The 21,958-nt window shown below is 44.7% G+C and overlaps 1 protein-coding gene across 1 annotated transcript in view; it reads right to left on the reverse strand.

Moving 5' to 3' along the window:
- The window catches only part of COL9A3 (collagen type IX alpha 3 chain), an 87,963-nt gene that overhangs the window by 59,592 nt on the left and 6,413 nt on the right, over positions 1-21,958 (reverse strand). Inside the window, exons 3-8 of the mRNA XM_061631044.1 lie at positions 15,021-15,056; positions 14,138-14,209; positions 9,104-9,157; positions 4,075-4,110; positions 2,725-2,748; positions 701-754 (exon numbers count right to left, since the gene is read on the reverse strand). Of these exons, the coding sequence (XP_061487028.1) occupies positions 701-754; positions 2,725-2,748; positions 4,075-4,110; positions 9,104-9,157; positions 14,138-14,209; positions 15,021-15,056 (276 nt within the window). The remainder of the gene's footprint in view (positions 1-700; positions 755-2,724; positions 2,749-4,074; positions 4,111-9,103; positions 9,158-14,137; positions 14,210-15,020; positions 15,057-21,958) is intronic.

The following is a 21,958-nucleotide window of genomic DNA, read 5'->3' on the forward strand; positions in this document are numbered from 1 at the left end:
AGAGGCTGCTCCCTTATTCACTCCTCAATCCCTCTAGAAGAAGACACAGCTGCCTGGATTGGCACAACTCCAAGGTTTGGCTTCAATAGGATTCCATTATGCTGGTGGGTATTACTTGAAAGGAAACAGCGCCACCTGCTGCTCTCGACATTCTGTTGAATCAGCACCGCTCCCTCTCTGTCCTGATTCCTGAATAATGCAGAAGAGCGAGGCAAAAGATTTGTCCCTTTGGGGCACATGCAGGGCCAGCACCAGCCTACCCCGGGACCCAGCACCTGCCCACAAGCCCCACCTACTTTTCCCTTGAAATGAATGCTGGCTGTACTGTGCGTGCATGCCTGCCATCAATCAAGATGGTGGAAGGGCATCAGCCCCTTAGGGAAGCCTCGGCTGCCATCTTGGTAGATGGCAGGCATGCACTAGCAGCACAGCCAGCATTTACTTCAAGGGAAAGGTAGGTGGGGCGTGCAAGCGGCCATCAAGGGCCTGTGAGGTGGGGTGGTGGTGCCTGGGAGCTCCCTCTCTGCAATCCGTGGCAGGGTTGGGGGCTGATGCTGCCACAGATCACGGAAGGGAGTGCTACCCACCCACGCTAAGGAGGGGCCCCACAGGGCCCCTCAGCCAGGGCCTGACTTGGCCACTCTCTGGCACCGGCCCTGGGCATATGGCATTGGAAACATGAGAAGAAAGGGAAACTCACGGGTGGCCCTTGATACCCATTTCCACCTGGGAAGCCACTGGAGCCTGGAGGTCCCTGTAAAAGAGAGAAAGCACATTACATGAGTCATGAAGGGCAACCAGAGGGACTCTGAAAATTATATTATTATTATTTATTATTATTGTTTTGTTGTTGTTGTTGTTGTTATCACCCGCCTTTCACCAACAGGTTCCAGGGTGGGTTACAGAAATTTAAAATACAATATTAAAAACAATTAAAACACATTACATTCACAGAAATAGGGTGGGTCCTGAAAAGATATATCTCAGGGTAAAGAGGTGCATCTTTAGCATTTGCCAAAAACTGTACAGCAAAGGTTTCAGACACACCTCTGTGGAGAGGGAGTTCCCACTTAGGGGCTGCCACAGGGAAGGCCCTCTCCCGGCCACCCCCACAAACTTCTGAGAGTGGCAGAACTATCAAGGAGGCCCCTCAGCTGATCTTCACATCCGAGAGGGTCTACAGGGAAGGAGACAGTCTTTCAAATATTTGGGACCCAGGTCATTCAATTCCTATCTTGCAGGAATCTGTTTTAATATCCCTTCCCCCCCTTCTCAAAACCTTGTCAGTCTTTAAAGTTGACCTAGTCCAGCATCTTGCATCCCACACACAGGCCTCCGAGAAGCCCACAGGCAGGGCATGAAGTCAGTAGCCCTCTCTAGCTATTGCTCCCCAGCAACTGGTATTCAATCTCAACCTATCACTGAAGGCAGAGCCTCCATATAAACATAATGACTAATAGCCACAGCTCTGTGGACAACTTTGTAGCTGCAGGGATGAGACTGTGCTGGGACCATCAAGGGGCAAGCATTTCCACCTGCCTTGCCCCCAACCCCTGCTCTTAGTGACATTTTTCTGGGGACTGCCCTTTACCAGGAAGATGAATGCTTTTGGTTTGCTGTTCTTGTTTTTTAGAAATGTTAGCATTTTGTTAGTTTGATTTTTTTTGGTAAATTGTATTGTTTTTATTTGTATTTTGTATTTGTATTTGTGTGTAAGCCGCCTTGGGGGCCTATTTGGCTGAAAGGCGGCCTAGAAATAAAACATAACATAACATAATATAACTGTAATAGATAGATCAATATTAAATATGAGCACTGGAAGCTGCCTTATATTGTCCACACTGACTGGCAGTGGCTCTCCAAAGTTTCAGGCATGGATCTTTGTCCGGCCCTACCTGCAGCTGTTGGGGCTTGAACCTGCAATCTTCTCCATGCAAGGCAGATACTCTGCAGGTGAGCTATGGCTGCTCCCCTCTTCTCCAAGAAACATGAAGCAGCTTACGTTAAAAACTGGATAAGACATCTAACTTAATGAAGCGTATTTTTCAAACCACATAAAATTTAACGGATGGATTTCAATCTTGCCATTCTGCTCGCAGAATAATTTTTATGCCAGCAGACAGTACCACTAATGGAAGAGAGGAGGTAATGTTCTTTGACTCCCTCCTCTCCTTGTACATCCCCCCCACTCTGGATGGTCTCTCAACAGATTTGAGAGGGTGCGCACACACAAGCAGCTGAATAAGGAAGAGGGAATTGGCAAAAAATTTCCTCCTCGCTTCTTACATAAAAGGAGGCACCTGCTGCATCCAAAGCCATTATAGAGCACCCAAAGGGGTACACACCTTCTATTACAGGTGCAGAGGTCACGAGCAGAGGCGGCAGGTGCGTTCAGAAAACTTGACAGGGAAGCAGCAGCGGCTGATGGCTTCATGTCAGTAGGGCAGTGGAATCCATTCCAGGTTTTAGTCCAAACTTTGAATTTCCATGAAAGTTTGGACTAAAACCCAGATTCCACTGCCCCACTGACATAGAGCCACCAGCTGCCACTGTTTGGAAGAACAGAGTCTGCATATCATCCGAACTTGAAATGAAGGACAGAATGTAATGGATTCTGTGTTTTGGATTCAGAGGCTTGGGTTGTGCAAATGAAGTACAAAAGGGTCATGTTTCTGAACAATGTCCCTTTTTCAGTTGTCTTCCGAAGGAGTTAGACTTACTTACCGGAGGCCCTGGAAGTCCTTTGCCCTGAAAATTAGATCAAAATTGCTTTTTTTAAAAACAAGATTCATAAAAATAGATCTCATTTGAACATCATCTGTCTCCACTCATTTCCCCTTCCTTCTGTACAAATATGTAGTTTTTATTCAAATGCCCAGTCGGCAACGTTAGTAAGCGATTCCCTCCCTAGTAAGTATTTCACCAAGCAACACAGATGTTCTTACATGCAAATAAGAGACTGAAAAAGCAATGTGAAGAAAAGTACATAGGAACACAGGAAGCTGACTTATACAGAGTCAAACCATTGGCCCACCTAGCTCAGTACTGTCTACACTGACTGGCAGCGGCTCTCCAGATTTTCAGCCAGGAGTCTCTCCCAGCCCTACCTGGAGATGCTGGGGACCAAACCTGCGACCTTCTGCATGCAAGGGAGATGCTCTACCAAGTGAGAACTGAATCTGATGCACAGGGTTAAAGTTCCACAATGCACGGTGGATCCCCATCTAACTGTGCATGTGTTGAGCTGCTGTCTCTCCCCGCAGCCTCATCAGAAAAATCAACAATTGCACATGTCAGCTGTTTGATGGATAGAGCCAAATCTAGCCACTGGTTCACCCTCTGGGAGAGACAATGGGTGAAATTGCTGACTTACTGACCAGGGCTGCATGCACAGCCCAGGGGCTAACTGAGGAAGGAATACTGCATACAGCACTTGTTTGCATACACAGTTTATGATCCAGCCACAGAAACATGCTTGTATGCCCTTGAAATCAGTCAGAGCAATGGCATGGAACATGACATAATGATGTTACATTCAGGTGATTGAACCATGGCGCAACAACTTCACAGCTTCCCACAGCAATAGCACAAGATTTGTAAAAAGGGCATTTTGAATATTTATAGCTTTTAAGAGCTGGTCTAAACCCCTGAAGAAACCCATAGAAAGAATATTCCCAGTGACTTCACACACATGCATCTCGGCAATAACTAGCAATGGCCAAACATTAATATTCTGTTAGCTTTCATTGATTCTCAAGTTGGACCACATGTACCATCACTTCTCTGGTCTACTCTTGGTCATATGAAGCTTCCTTGGTCCATCTAGGCAAATATTATTGACTCTGATTTTCCCATATCCTGCTACACAGTCTTTTAAACAGGAGGTGCCTGGGACTGGGCCATCCGCATGCAAAACGTGTGTTCTGCATCTATACTATGGTCTTCGTACTGCTATGACTTCAGAGACAATAGCACAAAGGATCCCTGCTGACATTGTACTACAGAGGGATAGGCATGAGGCATGACCTCCTCCACAATTACATGCAAGATACATAAAATGTTAAGTCCACTTACTGCTGGTCCAACTGGTCCAGGAGGCCCAATGGCACCCTGAGGGATTGAAACATTAAAATTAGCGCTGCACTGAGTTTTCATGGAGAGTTGGTTTTTGCTGCAACCATTGCTATTTCAGGGTCAGATGTAAAAATGATCACAGAAACTCTTAATCAGTGGAGACTGGTGGCTCCAATGTTAGTCGGGCAGTGAACCCACTCCAGGTTTTAGTCCAAACTTTCAAGGAGCTGTCCAAGGTGCTGAAAGCTTTAAAGTTTGGACCAAAACCCAGAGTGGATTCACTGCCCCGCTGATATCAGAGCCACCAGTCTCCACTCCTCTTAATGCTGATGTTTTTGATGCTGTTGGATGTATAGACTGTATGAATTAATAAACCATTTTTATATTTAAAAAAGAGAAGAAAGTAATCCCTTCCCCACTGCAGCTCAGTAACAACAAAGCAAATTAGCAGCGTTGCTAAAAATAGAAAAAAATTAACTGGAGTTATTGTTGGATTGTTACGTCTTGTAATGATTTGAAATGATTGTTATGTTTTCAAAATGATTGTTAGTGATGTAGTGATCTGCATTTTTGTGCTATTGTAAGCCACTTTGAGTATATTTATATGGAAAATTGAGATATAAATTCAAGTAATGAATGAATGAATGAAAGAAAATAAAAAAGAGAATCAGCCCCCACACACACATGGTGGCCTACTGAAGAACTTTTCTGACCCATGTCAGAAGTTCACAGCAAACAGAGTTGTAGTTCTCCTCGCTTAGGAACATATAAAGCTACTTTATACCAAGGTGGACCATTCGTTTATCTAACTTGGTATTGCCTACAACACTAGTCTTCAACTACTTGGTCAAAGTCTGACCCAACATGAGACATTTCTGCAATGCTTCCACTATACAAATATATGGAAAATTGAGATATGGGTCCCCAAACGTATGTTTGGGCTAAAGACAGGTCCCAGGACTGAAGGCTGATGGCCATTGGCAGTGGCTCTCAAAGATTTCAGACAAGAGGTCCTTCCTGGTGATGCCAGGGATTGAACCTGGGACCTTCTGCATGCAAAGCAAATGCTCTGCCCCTGAGCTGCGCACCTTCATTTCCTGCTTTGGAAACTTCTACATGACCAATAAACAATGATATTCCACTAGTGCACTACTGGTCAGATGTATAGCTGACATTCTTCAAGCTGTGCTTGTGCCAGATAAATTGGGGAGGCAGCGGAGAGAAGATAGATTAAACACATTATGTAATAGGTTGACTTGTCTATAGAACTAGAGCCACCTGTATTGTGTACTGTGCCCATTTGCAACCCCGTCTTCATACACCCTAAACTGTTTTAAGCTTCAGAAGCTACGCAAGTTTGCCAGCTCCCTCTCTTCATTATGGTGAAGGGCTGGTTGCTTCTCTTTCCTTCCTCTTGATCATATCTAAATTCTGCTTCAGAGAACATTTGTGCACTCTTAAACTGGACTCTGAAGTTGAATTGCTGTCAGAGTCTTTTTGCATGTTACATAACTGAAGGCTCTAAGGAGGGTGGGGGAGAGAGGGAGGAAGATGTGTCCTTTTCGCTCCTTTGTTGTGCTCAAAAAGAGATGGAAGGGCAGACAGCCAGATTAAACACTGCTCCAAAGCTCTGAAAACGGAGACTGAAGGGAAATGGATACTGCAAACGTCGAAGCAGAGCAAAGTCCTCAAAGTTGATGCTGTGAATTCAATGCTCTTTCCGCAGAATGCAACAAAGACTGCAAATAAGACTATCCAAGGAGGTGTGAATAACTCTGGGTTACATTCAACTAAGTCCTACTCAGAGTAGATCCACTGAACTTAATTTAGTCATGTTTATTAACTACTCTGAGTAGGACTGGCACTGAAGGACCACTCTGCGCAAATGCATTGGGGGTGGCTATTAGGGATTTTGAAAGCTGCGACGGAAACAGAAGTGGAAATGGTCAATGTTCACTTATTTGCCTCAAGTCCAAAACAGATCTCAATCCAGTGTATAATCACCGTCTTCCAAAGCAGCTACTTTACTCCCAATTTAAGGATGGAAAATGGAACATCGGTGGACAGCAAACGAGGTTTAAAGATGTTCTTAAAGCGAATCTAAAAAAATGTAACATGAACATTGAGAACTGGGAAGTCTTGGCCCATGAGCGTCCCAAATGGAGGTCGGCTATTATCAAAGGTGCTATGGACTTTGAAGAAGCACGAATACAGGGAGAATGGGACAAATGAGCTATGAGGAAGGCACGTCAAACAAATCCTCATCACGACCATATTCCATCTGGAAACCTATGTCCTCACTGTGGGAGGCTGTGTGGATCCGGAATTGGCCTCCACAGTCACTTACGGACCCACCGTTAAAGACCTTATCTTGGAAGACAATCTTACTCGGCCACGAGTGATTGCCAATGAATGATACTATCAGTATTCACCGTTGCTGTTTTCTGTCTGCAAATGATACATAATTGATGATGGCTTCTTTCCTATCTGTATTGTGTTTACTTTGCAATGAAATGAATGGTGAGGGGTAATGAAATAATTAATTATCTAATTAATTTATAAAATTCTGCTCAGCAGACAGCTAGATGAATAACATAATTTTTGTTGGAAGCCATGCAGGAGAACGGAAAAAGTACTGCGTGCGATGAACACAAATCGGAATGGAAATCGATGGCCTAGTGGTCTTTTGCACCTGACTCTGGTTGGTAGATCTTGTGGTTCTGCTATAAAGTAAAGTAGATCCAACAAGCCTCAAGTGTCCACACCTCAGTTATGGGGACCCTCCAGAATGTGCTGAGGTGCAGAGGGCAGCTGTTGTGGTTGTAAGTGAAACTGGCAGCCCCATCTTGCACAGTTAGAGGTGCTTTCTACTCAGGCATGGGGAAGGGGGTATGGATCCAATTAAAAAACAGCAGAAAGAAAAAAGGCTTACTCCCTCCCTCGTCAGGTTTCATCATAAACCTGGCAATAGACGCCCTTCAAAACAACCTTGCAGTGGTGCCTCTCAAGGTGACTAATGCAAAGTATTGCAATGAAAACTTTTGAAGGTATACTATGGGGATGTTTCTGGATCTTGGGAAAAAATGAGTGGATTATAGCAAGAGGTTTGACGGACAGAGAGAGATTTACTCCTAGAACATATCTGACTAACTGATTTGGAGATCAAAAGGAAGGGCACCCTGGCATTCTGCAACATCATACCAAACCAGATTAGTAATGTTTTTCTGTTTTCTGTTAAATTTAAACACAAGCCTTTAATCAGATGGACAGGTTCTGAGAGCTCAAAGGCATAATTAATTCCACCCCCCCTTAAGATCAGACTGTAATCCTATCAAGATCAACTTTGTTTACAGCTGCCAGCTCACCTTTTAATTTTTTTAGCTCACAGCAAGTTTTTTTCTGGTCTGCTTCCTGACAGATCCTAAGCTATTCTTTTACAGCTGTAGTTGGTTAGAAAAAGTATAAAATGCTCTCCTTCCTAATGGCTGAAGAAATTGTGAGATTCCTAAAGAAAGCTGCCAATTCTCATGAGAAATCAACTTGAGAAATCTCACAAATCTTTGAGCCGAACCTCTTACTTACAGGAGACAATTAATGCTCCAATCCTCTCCACTATGAAAATGCCCCATCAGGGAAAGTTGATGGGGCCCTTAAAAGTCACTAGACACCACCAAGGCTGGATTTATCCTCCAAACCTAAAACAATTCAGTGTTCTGATCAATGCAATTTATGTTTCCTAAATCTACATACTTTAGCTATCATTGTAAAGCAATTGCACCACACCTTTCCCCCCCAGACTGGGTGGCTATAGTTCCTGAATATGCACATACGACAGGTGCACCAAAATAGTGTTGGACAGGAGAGGAGAGGCATCGATTCAAATCTATGTTCAGCCATGACACTGAACAGATGAGGAACATGTGGTTGTCCAGATGTGGTTGGATTCCATCTCCCATCAGCCCCAAGCGGTGTGGCCCATGGTCAAGGATGATGGGAGCTGCACTGCAACCACATCTGGAGGGCCCTTGACTGACTGGGAAGTTTTAGACATTGTTATCTTTAAGGATTCTTATGATGCTAAAACAGGGCAACTCCATATATATATATATATATAATTTCCTGCCCTTCCTCCCAGTAGGAGCCCAGGGTTGTTGTTGTTAACAACAACAACAACAACAACAACATATCCCACCCTTCCTCCTTTGGAGGAAGCTTAATGCCTATTAGGCCTACTTCTCCCTGTGGCTGGACTTCAGGTAGGAGTATACATGTTTATCTGCTCTGCCACATAGACAAATCGTCTACATAGAAAACTAGCATGCCGGGGGGAAAAGGTACTAACCCAGCTTTCTCCCTAAGATGCTAGCTTGCTATGTGCAAGTATTATTGTTGTTTTTAGTATGGGGAAGCATGAAGTCATCTGAGCCCCACCCGCCATCTCAGGTGGTACAGTCCAGACAAGGTTGATCATCACAGAGAGAACTAGGCCTATATTGTCGCCAGAGCCTTGGGTCCTTCTGTCACAAATTTTCACCGACTGTGCCATCTGTGCCACCACTGGGACGCAGGTTGGCCAACTGGGCAGTCAGTAACAGGAGAGATGGGAACCTGTGGTTGGACTCCAACTCCCATCAGCTTCAGCGAGCGTGGCCAGTGTTCAGGGATGGTAGTCCAGCAGCATCTGGAAGGCCAAAGGTTCCTCACCCTCTTCTAGATTGACTGAAGGGGAACCTTTGGACGGAGGGGAACCTCTTTTTTTTAGCCCAAGGGGTGCATTCTCTTCTGGGCAACCTTCTAAGGGCTGGATGGCAGTAGTAGGCGGGGCAGAAGCAAAAATGGGTGGAGCAATTTATGTAAATTTTACCTGTTGTCTAGTAAACATTTGGAGGGCCACAAGTTCCCCACCCCTGGGTTGCAGATTGCTGTTTTGATTCCTCTTTAGTCAGTGAGTTTGCTTTTGCACCAATGGTACTGTGCCTAATTCCTCCTCCTGTTCCCACCTTCAAATTTTTTAAGTCCTGGTACTTACTCTGTCCCCTGGTGGTCCATTTGGCCCAGGTGGGCCATCAGATCCGGTTAAACCCTGAAAAGGGAACAGCAGGGCATTTATTAATATTGTTATTTATTAATTTCTTACCTGCCCTTCACCGTGGGGTCCCAGGGAAAGTTATGATAATTTAAAAATGCAATATTAAAATCAGTTTTTAAAAATATACAGTCAGGGGAATTTGATGGTTCTCAAAAAATATCAGAAGTACCCATCTTGAAGAACTTGGAATTATTATTATTATTATTTAATTAATTAAATTTATATTCCACCCCTTCTCCTGAAGGAACCCAGGGTGGCAAACATAAAACAAAACAATTTAACAGGAAAATAAAAACATACTAGAAACAGTTTAAAACATTCCAAAACAGAAATACAGTTAGGAACACTCTAAAACACAATTAAAAGGTTTTAGGTGCCTGTAGTATAGAGGACTCCAACCAAGCTCAGAGAAGCCCTCTGGTATCCAATGCTAGCCCTATTCAGAGTAGACCTATTGAAGTTAATGGACATGATTCATTTAGGTTCATTAATTTCAACGGGTCTGTTCTGAGGAGGATGTTGTGGGATACAATCCTTTGTCAATATTACTGGCCGGTACTAAAACTAGGGGGCCCATAGGCTCTGCGCTGGTGCCCCCTGGTGGCAAGCCGCTCCAAGCTGCAGAAAGGACGAACAAAAGGGCACAACAGCTTTCCAGGCGGCAGTATGGCTCCACCTCTGCACTTCTTTAAACAGGCCATCGTGGCTCCTCCTGAAACAACCCTGGCTATAAATCAAGAAATAGGGAACACTTTTCAGCCCGAGGGCCACCTTCCCTCATGGACACCCTTTCAGAGTCCATGTGCCAGTGGTGAGCAGGGGCAGAGTCAAAAGTGCATGGAGCCTGAGATGAATGCGGATGGAGCTATGGATGTGACTCTTCCCTTGGTGCAGCAGGCTACATTCCAGCCACACAGAAGTCAAAGATAGCTCCCTCCCTCCATACAACCTCTCTCCTTCCTCCATCCAGGCAAGCAAGAGACAGTGCCACCATTCGAGGGCTCATTACAGCCAGGCAAAGAGCGGAGACTGGTAGTTCCAATGTCAGTGAGGAAGTGGAATCCGCTCTGGGTTTTCGTCTGAACTTTCAAAGAGCTGTCCAAGGTGCTGTTCTTTGGGTGCCTCTTCCTGTCAGCCTGCCTGTTCTTCTCATATTTCCTTGTCTGCCCCTGGTCCCAATCTCCCAGCTTTAAGAACATAAGAAGAGCCTGTTGGATCAGGCCACTGGCCCATCTAACCCAGCATCCTGTTGTCACAGTGGCCAACCAGATGTTCATGGGAAGCCCGCAAGTAGGACCTGTGCAAGAGCACTCTCCCCTCCTTCGGTTTCCAGCAACTGGCACTTAAAAGCATACCGCCCCTGACTGTAGAAGCAGAGCATAGCCAGCATGGCCAGTAGCCATTGATAGCCTTCTCCTCCATGAATCTGTCTAACCCTCTTTTAAAGCCATCCAAGTTGGTGGCCATCACTACCTCCTATGGGAGCGAATTCCATAGTTTCTTATTATTATTTTATTATTGTAATTTATTTATACCCCACCTTTCGGCCAAAGGCCCTCAAAGAGGCTTAAAAAAACACATATATAAAAATACAATATGAAATACATCAGTAAAATAATACCATTTACAAAATACAATTTACAAAAGTTAAATAACTGCTCTTAGGCTAACAATGCAAAATGCACGACACATGAGGAAAGAGGGACAGGGAAGAACAAGGGGGAAAGCACACTCAGGCATCTGTTCTTAAATTACAGTTCTTATCATGACCAGCTGGAATAGAAGCAGGTAGCCTGATAGCATGGTGTCTACTGGACAGGGCAAGGGCAGCTACATGACCAATAAACAATGATATTCCACTAGTGCACTACTGGTCAGATGTACAGCTGACATTCTTCAAGCTGTGCTTGTGCCAGATAAATTGGGGAGGTGGTGGGGAGAAGAGAGATTAAACACATTATATAATAGGTTGACTTGTCTACAGAACTAGAGCCACCTGCATTGTGTACTGTGCCCATTTGCAACCCTCTCATCATATACCCTAAACTGTTTTAAGCTTCAGAAGCTACGCAAGTTTGCCAGCTCCCTCTCTTCATTATGGTGAAGGGCTGGTTGCTTCTCTTTCCTTCCTCTTGATCATATCTAAGTTCTGCTTCAGAGAGCATTTGTGCACTCTTAAACTGGACTCTAAAGTTGAATTGCTGTCAGAGTCTTTTTGCATTTGACCTAATTGAAGGCTCTAAGGAGGGTGGGGGAGAGAGGGAGGAAGATGCGTCCTTTTCGCTCCTTTGTTGTGCTCAAAAAGAGATGGAAGGGCAAGTTTAAACACTGGTCCAAAGCTCTGAAAATGGGGACTGAAGGGAAATGGATACTGCAAACGTCGAAGCAGAGCAAAGTCCTCAAAGTTGATGTTGTGAATTCAATGCTCTTTCCACAGAATGCAACAAAGACTGCAAATAAGACTATCCAAGGAGGTGTGAATAACTCTGGGTTACATTCAACTAAGTCCTACTCAGAGTAGTTCCACTGAAATTAATTTAATCATGTTTATTAACTTCAATGGCTCTACTCTGAGTAGGACTGGCACTGAAGGACCACTCTGCGCAAATGCATTGGGGGTGGCTATTAGGGATGTTTGAAAGCTGCGACGGAAACAGGAGTGGAAATGGTCAATGTTCACTTATTTGCCTCAAGTCCAAAACAGATCTTAATCCAGTGTATAATCACCGTCTTCCAAAGCAGCTACTTTACTCCCAACTTAAGGATGGAAAATGGAACATTGGTGGACAGCAAAAGAGGTTTAAAGATGTTCTTAAAGCGAATCTAAAAAAATGTAACATGAACATCGACAACTGGGAAGTCTTGGCCCATGAGCGTCCCAATTGGAGGTCGGCTATTATCAAATGTGCTGTGGACTTCAAAGAAGCATGAGTACAGGGCGAAAGGGACAAATGAGCTAAGCGGAAGGCATGTCAAACAAATCCTCATCGTGACCATCTTCCATCTGGAAACCTATGTGGGAGGCTGTGTGGATCCGGAATTGGCCTCCACAGTCACTTATGGACCCACCATTAAAGACCTTATCTTGGAAGACAATCTTACTCGGCCACGAGTGATTGCCAATGAATGATACTATCAGTATTCACCGTTGCTGTTTTCTGTCTGCAAATGATACATAATTGATGATGGGTTCTTTCCTATCTGTATTGTGTTTACTTTGCAATGAAATGAATGGTGAGGGGTAATGAAATAATTAATTATCTAATTAATTTACAAAATTCTGCTCAGCAGACAGCTAGATGAATAACATAATTTTTGTTGGAAGTCATGCAGTCGCTCAGCAGAGGCAATGAAACAGCTCACGGATGGATCAGCTTTGGCATGGAAACAAAACAAATCTTTGCTGCTGAAGCCATCAGGCATCCTAGCGAGCACATTGTGCGGCGCCCTCCTCCCACGCGCTCTGCCTCTCTTGGTTGCCTCTCGCTCGGGTTCCTTAGCCGCCATGAGGCTATGGTGACGCTGGAGTACTGTTCAGCTATGCGCTTTCCTCCCGCCTGTCTTACTTTTCTGTGTTTTTCCCACTTCCATCCTTGCTCCAGCCCTCCTTGCTTTCTGTCTACATGTCACTCTGCCTCCACCTTGACCCTTCTGTGGATCTGACTCACCACTCTATCCATCGCTAGCCCTAACCCTACCAGGACTCATGCAGCAGTTCTTGATATGCTCAGCTGTCTGCAAGAGTGCTGACAACCTCTCTGATTCACTCTCTCTCTCTCTGTTCAAGAAGCACTTGGAATAATTCACCCACTTGTCAGAAGATGAAACTAGTTGCCATCAAAATTCACAACAAGAGAGTTTTGAGCTGAATTTGGAGGCAGGGTCAATTCATGTAGACTTAAAACAAATCAGATCCACATTCTAGACCAGGTGTTTTCCGCACGGACCACTTGAAAATTGCTGATGGTCTTGGCGGACCACTTAAATGATTTTTCTGCCTGTTGTAGCACATGTAATGCACTGTGCTTGTTGCTGTATGATTTTTAATTGTGTTTGTATGGCTTCTTTTATTTATTTTTATTCATTTGCTTCTTCTCGCTCTGTCTTTGGCGCTCCTAATCCTCTCCACTCCTTTTGAGTGCCTCCTCCCGCCATTGCAGATTCCGGTCCATCCTGCACACCTTGCAGGTGAACGACTGGGTTCTTAGAACAATGGAGCAGCCACTGTGCCTGCTGTTCACAGCTGCTGCTCCTGCCATTCTTCATAGACATGCCATGGTCCACCTGAGTGAAGCTTGCAGACCTCTGGTGCACCGCCCACCACAGTTTGGGAACCCCTGTTCTAGCCAGTAACTGGGACCTGAAACAAAATGAAGCTGCATGGAAAACTCTTGGGTTGGAGTTCCAGCCAGCCACGCCCTTTCCCAGAAATTTCCATTCCACATCCACTGCATATGCTTAGTCCTTTTGGGCTTGTTTTTGGATATGTGCACCTCATCCCGCAAGCTTGGGTGTCCCCCCCCCAAAAAAAAATATTTTATACTTCTTCAAACCTTGCGGTTCCTCCAAGTCTGTGGACACCTTCTTCTTGTGCATGGGTGGAGCTGTTTTGGCTACACTCAGAGAATGAGTTGGCTATAAGTATAGAGGATGTAGGTTCTCATTCAAAGTACAGACACAGAAATGAAGAAACACATTGGAACATTATTCATGAATACAGCAGTACTCAAACGGCAAGAAGATAACTTGTGTACCTTTCTTTGTGGGCTCTCTTAGCTACAGTTTTTGTAAAACTTGGGGGAGGGGATGAGTTGACTAAAATTGGGGGCGGACGCTTGACGTTTTCATTAAGAGTCTCCCCTCCCCCTCCCCCCATTATTTGAGCACTGGACCACAGCCTTCACATGTCAGCAAAGTACTCTGGGAATACTCTCATTAATAGGGAGAAGGAAAAAAGAAACCTTTGATACTTACATCCACTCCTGGAAGGCCAGGTAGGCCTGCATTCCCCAGCTTCCCTCGCTTCCCTGATGCCCCTTTTGGTCCCTAAACCAAATGGAGAGGCAGGCACTGTTAATATCATGATTACAAAGATATACTGTGATGATATGGCATGCAGCATTCCGACTTCCTTAAAGCGCTGCCCCTCCGTCGCGTATTAACACAGAATTCCTTGGAATAAATTCACTCAAGTCTCAGCCTTGCCTTCAGACTTTTTTTTCTTTCTTCTTTTTCTTTCTTTTTTCTTTTTAATTTATATACCGCCCTAAGCCCGAAGGCTCTCTGGGCGGTGTACAAATTCCCACCGAGGGGGAGGTACCCACTGCTGCACGCGTTTGATCAGTTCTTAAATCTTTCTTTCTCTATGGTCCTGGCTTTTCTATGTGTAGCACGCGGAGACAGAAACGGCCAAATCCTCCCTGTACATTTGTGGAACACTCCTTTGTGGCTCCGTCACAGCCCCATGAGCGTGAGGCTTCCAAGCTCTTCCCCATACCCATCCTTCTTTCTAAAATAAAAGCTAGTGGAAGCTCCTTTTATTTCCCAGACGTATGTATTCCTGAGCCATTTGTTGTCTCTTTTCCTCCTGTCCCTTTTACCTCAACTTCTTGTGAATCTCTTATACCAAAAGAAGCTGCCTCATACTGCATCAGACTCTTGGTCCATCTAGCTCAATAGTGTCTGCACTGAATGGCAGCAGCTCTCTAGGCTTCCAAAGAGGAGTTTTTACTAGCTCTACCTGGAGATGTCAGGGATTGAACCTGGGACCTTCTGCATGCAGGGCAGATGCTCCTCCACTGAGCTATGGCCCTTGCTGAACACCCCCACGCACAGTATCAAGTATGTAAATACTTACTGGTGGACCAGGCAAACCAGGAGGGCCAGGTTCTCCCTAAACATGTAGAAAGAAAGGGAAAAAGGCAGAATATTGAGTTTCCTCCCTCTATGCAGATATTTATACCAAGAGTCCCTCCCATACACACACACAAAACAAAATACATCAAGATTTCTCATAAACTCAGATTATACGCTCAGCTACTTGTTAGTACTTTACTGTGCACTAAGATTAGGAAATTCTCAGCGCTTTGATCTAGACATCTTGCTCTTGGATCATTAGCCTTAATTCCAGCCCATGTAGTACTTATGGATGCTGTTCTTATGGTTTTTATTTGTTTTTAATTCTATCAATGTTTTTGCATGTTGTAATGTCACTGTGATATACTTTTATGAAAAGTTTTATTATTACTATTACTATTACTATTACTATTACTATTACTACTACAACATTTGTATACCACCCCATAGCCGAAGCTCTCTGGGCGGTTTACAATTAAAAACATTAAAAACAAATATACAAATTTAAAAACACTTTTTTAAAAAAAAAAAATGGGAGATTTGGGGGAGATTCCTGCCTGGCCAGCTCTGCACCTTGAACACAAGCCCATCTGTCCGTTCAAGAACATGAAGGACAGTCTAGCAGCAAAAGTGGGTAGCTCTCTTCCCTCCACCTTCAAAGGCAGCACTCTTCCTCGTTCATTTCAACCACAGGCTGGTGGTGAGGCTCCCCTTCAGAGCCTTCCTCTGCAGCCGCCTCCTGTGGGGCAGCTGCCTGAAGCAGGGCCACTTTGTAGGAGGCTGAAGAGGGGCCAATTCCACAGAGAGAGAAGGAGGCTGTGCAGCACCAGGCACCACTTTTTATGAAAAGTGCAGCTTATTAAATATTTTAATAAATAAACGGTTCTCAAGGAGAGCAGCAGCATACACTCAAAGCAGGAGGAAAGAAAATGTGCCACCATGCGCTAAAGTAGGCATACAGCATGGGGAAAAGTCAGCATTAATTTTGCAAGGAAGAAATGGCATGGTTGAATACACAGGAAGCTGTTTTACGGTTCACCTAGCTCAGCATACACTACCTCCAGGATCAGACAATGTGCCTCTGAATGACCAGCTGTCTGAAATTAACAGTGGGAGAAGCCAGGTCTGGATCTGGTCAGTGTCTGGATGGGAGACCTCCTGGGAACCTCATTATGCCACATTGTGTTCCGTGATGGAAGAAAAGTGAGATATAAATGTGAGAAAAATAAATCTGGTTGGCTACTGTGTGTGTGTGTGTGTGTGTGTGGTGGTGGGGAGGACCAGACAGGCCTTTGTTCTGATCCTATGTGTACAACAGAAGAGTATGGAATCATCCCGCTCCCAGGGACCAGTGGAATGCATTCAGCCAAACCTCTTGCCTGACAGATGCCTATCCTACCAATATGGCCTGTGGGTGCTGCAGCTGGGGTGGAGATGAGTGGGTGGAGATCCTCCTAGGACTCAATGGTTGGTAAAATCTGTGGCAGTCTCACTTTACACCCCTAGATGGCAGCATTCGTAAACCGGTTATTTCTTGAAGGCTTCCATTAGCAAGAGCTGTACAACAAGCAAAAGCAACAGCGTGGGCAGAGGTAGCAGATGTTCAAATGAGGTTGCTCCACTTGGCACTGTGCTGGTTTCAGGTTGCACCTACGACTGCTGGAGATGAAGAAGCATACACATGACCATCCCTTCATTTCACCCAGGTCTGTCTCTGTCCTTAGGCAAAACGCACAAGCTCCTTGGTAGGTGGAAAACAGGAAGAGAAAGAACTAGGCTGTTTTTATATTACCAAAGCTGGAGATTAATTTTAGGTTGTGTAGTAGGTTTTAAAAAAAATCTATAGGCACCATACTGGGGAGCTTTACCCAGTAACTGCCAGGAATAATCCTTCAGAGAATAAATCCCCATCTTCTGTCAATTTCCCCCTCTCCTTGGCTTTCTGTGCCCTCTAACCTCATGAAGATTTCTGTTGAGGTCAAAAGCTTGCACACTCTTTTGTGATATTTTAATTGGCTCAATAAAAGAATTTCCCTAATGTGGAGTTTTGACTCAGCAAGATGTGCAGATCGAAAATCCAACCCCATCCCCTAGCTGGATTCAGCATTTCGCCATCTTGTCCAGCATTCCGTCTACAAGCCGTGAACATCTTTGGGTGGATTTAGGTGGTTGGCACCTAACACAGATTTAGGTGGTTGGCAGGTGACACCTTCCCAGCATGTAGGGTTGGTGGTTGTGTGCTGACTTCTGATCATGCAGTTAAGCCCAGAGTTAACCCCTTTCCAGAGGGAAAGCCGAAGTAGCATAGCAGCAGGAGGAATATGTTTGGCTTTAGGTGGGGTTCACACTATACGTTTAAAGCACACTGCTTCCCCCAAACAATCCTGGGAACTGTAGTTTACCTCTCACAGAGCTACCCCTAAGTTTACCCCTTAACAAACTATGGTTCCCAGGATTCTTTTTGGGAAGTCATGTGCTTTAAATGTATGGTGTGCATGCCATTGGTGAGAAGTTCATTCCTCCACATATTTACATGCAACAGCTATTTAAAGAGGCTACCATATCATTCCCAGCCCTCTGAATCCACCCTACACAGAACAGAAAAGAAGAGAAAAAATTAAGAAAAAAAAGTCAGCCACTAATCAATTGCAATTAAGGGTGCCCAGCATAAATCCCTTTTCACAAACATTTACTTATTCCTGGGGAGTCTATATCATGCTCACATAAAGGCAGCCTGGGGGAATAAGAAAAACACAATTCTTTAAAATAGATTCTTTAAAAAAAACACAACCGGACACACTATAGTCTTTAAAGTCAGTTAAATTCCCATTTGACCGACAGCCGAGCCATTCTATTCTTAGGAGCTAAGGAATTACTGTGTTAGATCATGTCAAGCATACCAGATTTTTTCTTGTTTTTTGAAAAGGGCTTATTGTATAAAACTTTATGGGGCTGAAACTCTCAACCAGTTGGATCCAGAGTTTCCATGAGTGGAACTCTACTCAGGGAGCACTCTTGTTGGAGGAAGTAGAAGGCAATTCCCTCCTTCTCTCTGAAGCACCCTCTACCTCCTGAAAATCTGCTCAGGAGGGTGGAGGACCCTTTGGAACATTGGAGCAGGGATTGGAGAAAATTGCCTTCCCCCTTCCTTCCTGCAGAGGGAGCCTTAACCAGATCTCTGTAACCTTGATCCAACTCAAAGCAGTATATTCAGCTAAGTCCTACTCAGACTCAATGAATGAACCTAAATTAGTCGTGACTATCAACTTCAATGGATCTACTCTGAGTAGGATTAGCACTTACTACCACCCAAAGTATTTCTGTTTGCAAGGCAACAGTGAAACAAGAACATGCTTGTAGTGGTGCATGCTGGATTCTTGAAAAACTGTTGTTCTCCAGCTTTAACTAATCAGAACATCTGTAGGAATTACACTTTCCCTCAAAACTAGTTATTGATGCCCTGACCTCTGACCTGGAAGTAAAAAGTACATGTTGATCTTTTGCATTGTTGAAATTCTTTCAAGCTACACAGGAAGAGGGACTGTGAAAGACCAACCGAAATGGTGTTTGCATTTTGACCAATTTGTAGGGCAGTACAATATCTCAGAGAGGAGGTCAGGTCTCCTGCTCCCCTGGTGCATTCACTATAGCTACTCAATTCCCCTGCTTTTTAAAGTTTGATAGAAATATCTGTGGGCTATAGGTACGTTCCTAAACCACAAGGTTTTTTGCCTATGAGTGAATTTATCTGCTTTTTAATCTGGGAGGTAAGAAACTGGATTCTGCACAAGCTTGCTGAGAATGGATTGATCATTCGCATGCTTATTGAGTTCAGTGGGATTTACTACACTGCAATCATGCTTAGGATAGGTGAAACTGACCACAGGGGATGGGGAGGGGAGGAGAAGGAGGGAGGGGAGGGAGGGCGGAGGGGAAAAGGCGGAGGGGAGTAGGAAGGAGGGGGAGGGGAGGAGAAGAACAGGTTTGATCATCTGCATGTTTATTGAGTTCAGTGGGATTTATTCCTGTGCAATCATCCTTAGGATAGGTAAAACTGGGGAGGGGAGAGAGGGATGGCTGGAGTGGGCAGGGAAGGAGGAAGAAGGAAGAGGGGAGGGGAGGAGGAAGGGAGAGGATAGGGGAAGGAGGGAAAAGCTCACTGGGTGACCTTGGGCCAGTCACTGCCTCTCAGAGAAAGGCAATGGTAAACCACCTCTGAACACCACTTCCCATGAAAACCTTATTCATAGGGTCGCCATAAGTCGGAATCGACTTGAAGGCAGTCCATTTCCAATCATGGTTAGGATAGGTAAAACTGACCATGGGGGAGAAGCAGGGGGAGAGGAGAGGGGAGTGGAAGGAGGGGGAGGGAGAAGGAGGGGATTGGAGGGGGAGGGGCAAAGGAAGGGCAGGTTTGATCATTTGAATGCTTGTTGAGTTTAATGGTATGTACTCCCATGCAATCATGCTTAAACTGACCATGGGGAGGTGGAAGGAGAGAGGAAGGAGGGGATTGGAGGGGGAGGGGATTGGAGGGGAAGGGGGGGCAAGAGGGAGAGGATAGGAAGGAGGAGAAGGGATGGTTGGTTTGATCAGTTGCATACTTTTTGAGCTCAGTGGGATTTATTTCTGTGCAATCATGTTTGGAAATGGACTGTCTTCAAGTCGATCCCAACTTATGGCGACCCTATGAATAGTTTTCATGGTAAACAGTATTCAGAGGTGGTTTTACCATTGCCTTCCTCTAAGGCTGAGAGGCAGTGACTGGTCCAAGGTCACCCAGTCAGCTTCATGGCTGTGTGGGGATTCGAACCCTGGTCTCCCAGGTCGTAGTCCAACACTGATCCGGGGGAGGGGCAGGGAGGGTAGGAGGAGGGGGAGGAGATTGGGTGGGTGGGCACTGGGCAGAGGGGAAGCCCCTTCCTTTCCAAAAGGAAAATAATTTGAACGGTATCATTGCTTTTCAGGTTTCCCCCCACCTTTTTATTCTACAGCAGGCACATGTAGCCTCCCACCCAAATTTAAACCAAAGCTGTTCCAGGCCACATCCACAGTAGATCTTTATTTCACTTTGGACAGTCATGGCTTCTCTTAAAGAATCCTGGGAAGTGTAGTTAGTGAAGGGTGCTGAGAGTTGCTAGGAGACGCCCTGTTCCCCTCACTGACCTTCAATCAGAGTGGCTGACTGTTAAACCAGTCTGGCCACTGGAGTTCTCTCAGGGCAATAGGAGTCTCCTCTCAGCACCCTTCACAAACTACACTTCCCAGGATTCTCTGAAGGAAGCCATGACTGTCTCATGTGAAATCAAAGTCTGGTGTGGGTGTGGCCCCCTGATTAGCCAAGCCCAGCAGCTGGGAGTCTGGCTTTTAGAACACTGACAGTTGGTTCTTACTGAGCATGCCCAACATTATCATTCCGTTCAATGCAAAATTTCTTAAATTAATTAAAAATCAGCCAGGCATTTTTTAAACCTTTAAACTTCAGAAGATGAAGGTCAGCATATGAGGCAAGGTCAGTAACAGGACTTCAGGTCCTCTGTGAACATGGGTGATTTTTAATGAATTTCAACAGATTATGAGAACTCTGAAAGAAAGAAGTCCAAAAGGGCTCTGGGGTTTTTTCTCTCTCTCTTTAGACTTTGAACTCTTGATTCTGACTGTCTTGTTTATCGCCATGAAAATTGAGAGGGTTGTTCAGCAAGCGTTTCTGAGTTCAGGGCTATAAGTTTTGTAAGGTTTTGTTTACAAATGAGCTTATGGGAAGCATCAGAATAGAAAGGGGGGTATTTTCAATTCAACATTGAGGAATGTGAAAAATCCATGCTTGCTATAGTATACAGCCACTCTTGTGGCTGTATAATATAGAACACATTCTCTGTAGTGAACATGACTCCAACAGTGATGCACAGTTCAATAAAAATAAGAACAAATGCCAATAATACATTTTAGAGCTCAAGGACACAATTTTAAACCAGCATAAAACTTCCAGCCAGTAGCTTTATTGAGCATTCATGTTGATCTGTTTGCACAAACCTTGTGCAGAGGTTGCATGACTTATCCCATTTATTGAGCATTTATACTGATATGTTTCACTTGAAGGTTATACAACGTTGCTGGCTAGTGACTGATATTCTGTCCTTCCTCCCAGTGCAATTTTTGGTCACTTTCCTTGTAAGACTTTTTGCAGTTAGAAAGTGCAGGATAACAATCAAATTTTGTGTAGATAAACAGCCCACCCAGAAGCGCCCATAGTCAAGAAGATTTCAACATAAATTCCAGCAAAGAGGAGTTCCAACCAATATTTTCTAGGGCAGGGGGGAGGAGAAGAGTTTCTGTAGGAATCACAATTTACCTTGATGCCCCAAAACCAGCAGAGATATTGCCAACCACACTTCACTAGGTAGAGCATTCCACAGCATGAAGCCACCATGGAGAAGTTGGAATTCTTTGCTCTTCAGAGCATAGGAAACAACTTTATACCAAACTGGACTGTTGCTCCATCTAGCTCAGTATTGTCTACACGGACTGGCAGCAGCTCTCCAGGATTTCAGATGGAGGTCTTCCCCAGTCCTGCCTGGAGATGCTGGGGATTGACTCAGGAAACCTCAGTGCTCTGACACTGCACTAAAATTCTGTAAGGTGCAGGACCGGGAGAAGTGACCCCAAGTCAGGGTTGATCACTGTAGACCTCAGATTTGCATCTGGATATCACAGAGAACATTAGTAGCTACATCCATGTATGCTGCGAGGAAGTATCGTTCCTACGTTTCATAACATCAATGGATGATGCCCTGAGCATGTCCATGTACTGATACAGGGAGTTATGGGAACTATTTCCCCCATGCTTCCCAGAAATTGGTTGCTGTGTGCCCTACTTTAGTAAATTTGAAGGAGAGAGTGGTGAGGAAGACTTGCTGCAGAGTAGCCAAAAACAGGCGC

The sequence above is a fragment of the Rhineura floridana genome, chromosome 6, assembly GCF_030035675.1.
Source record: "Rhineura floridana isolate rRhiFlo1 chromosome 6, rRhiFlo1.hap2, whole genome shotgun sequence".
NCBI lineage: Eukaryota > Metazoa > Chordata > Lepidosauria > Squamata > Rhineuridae > Rhineura > Rhineura floridana.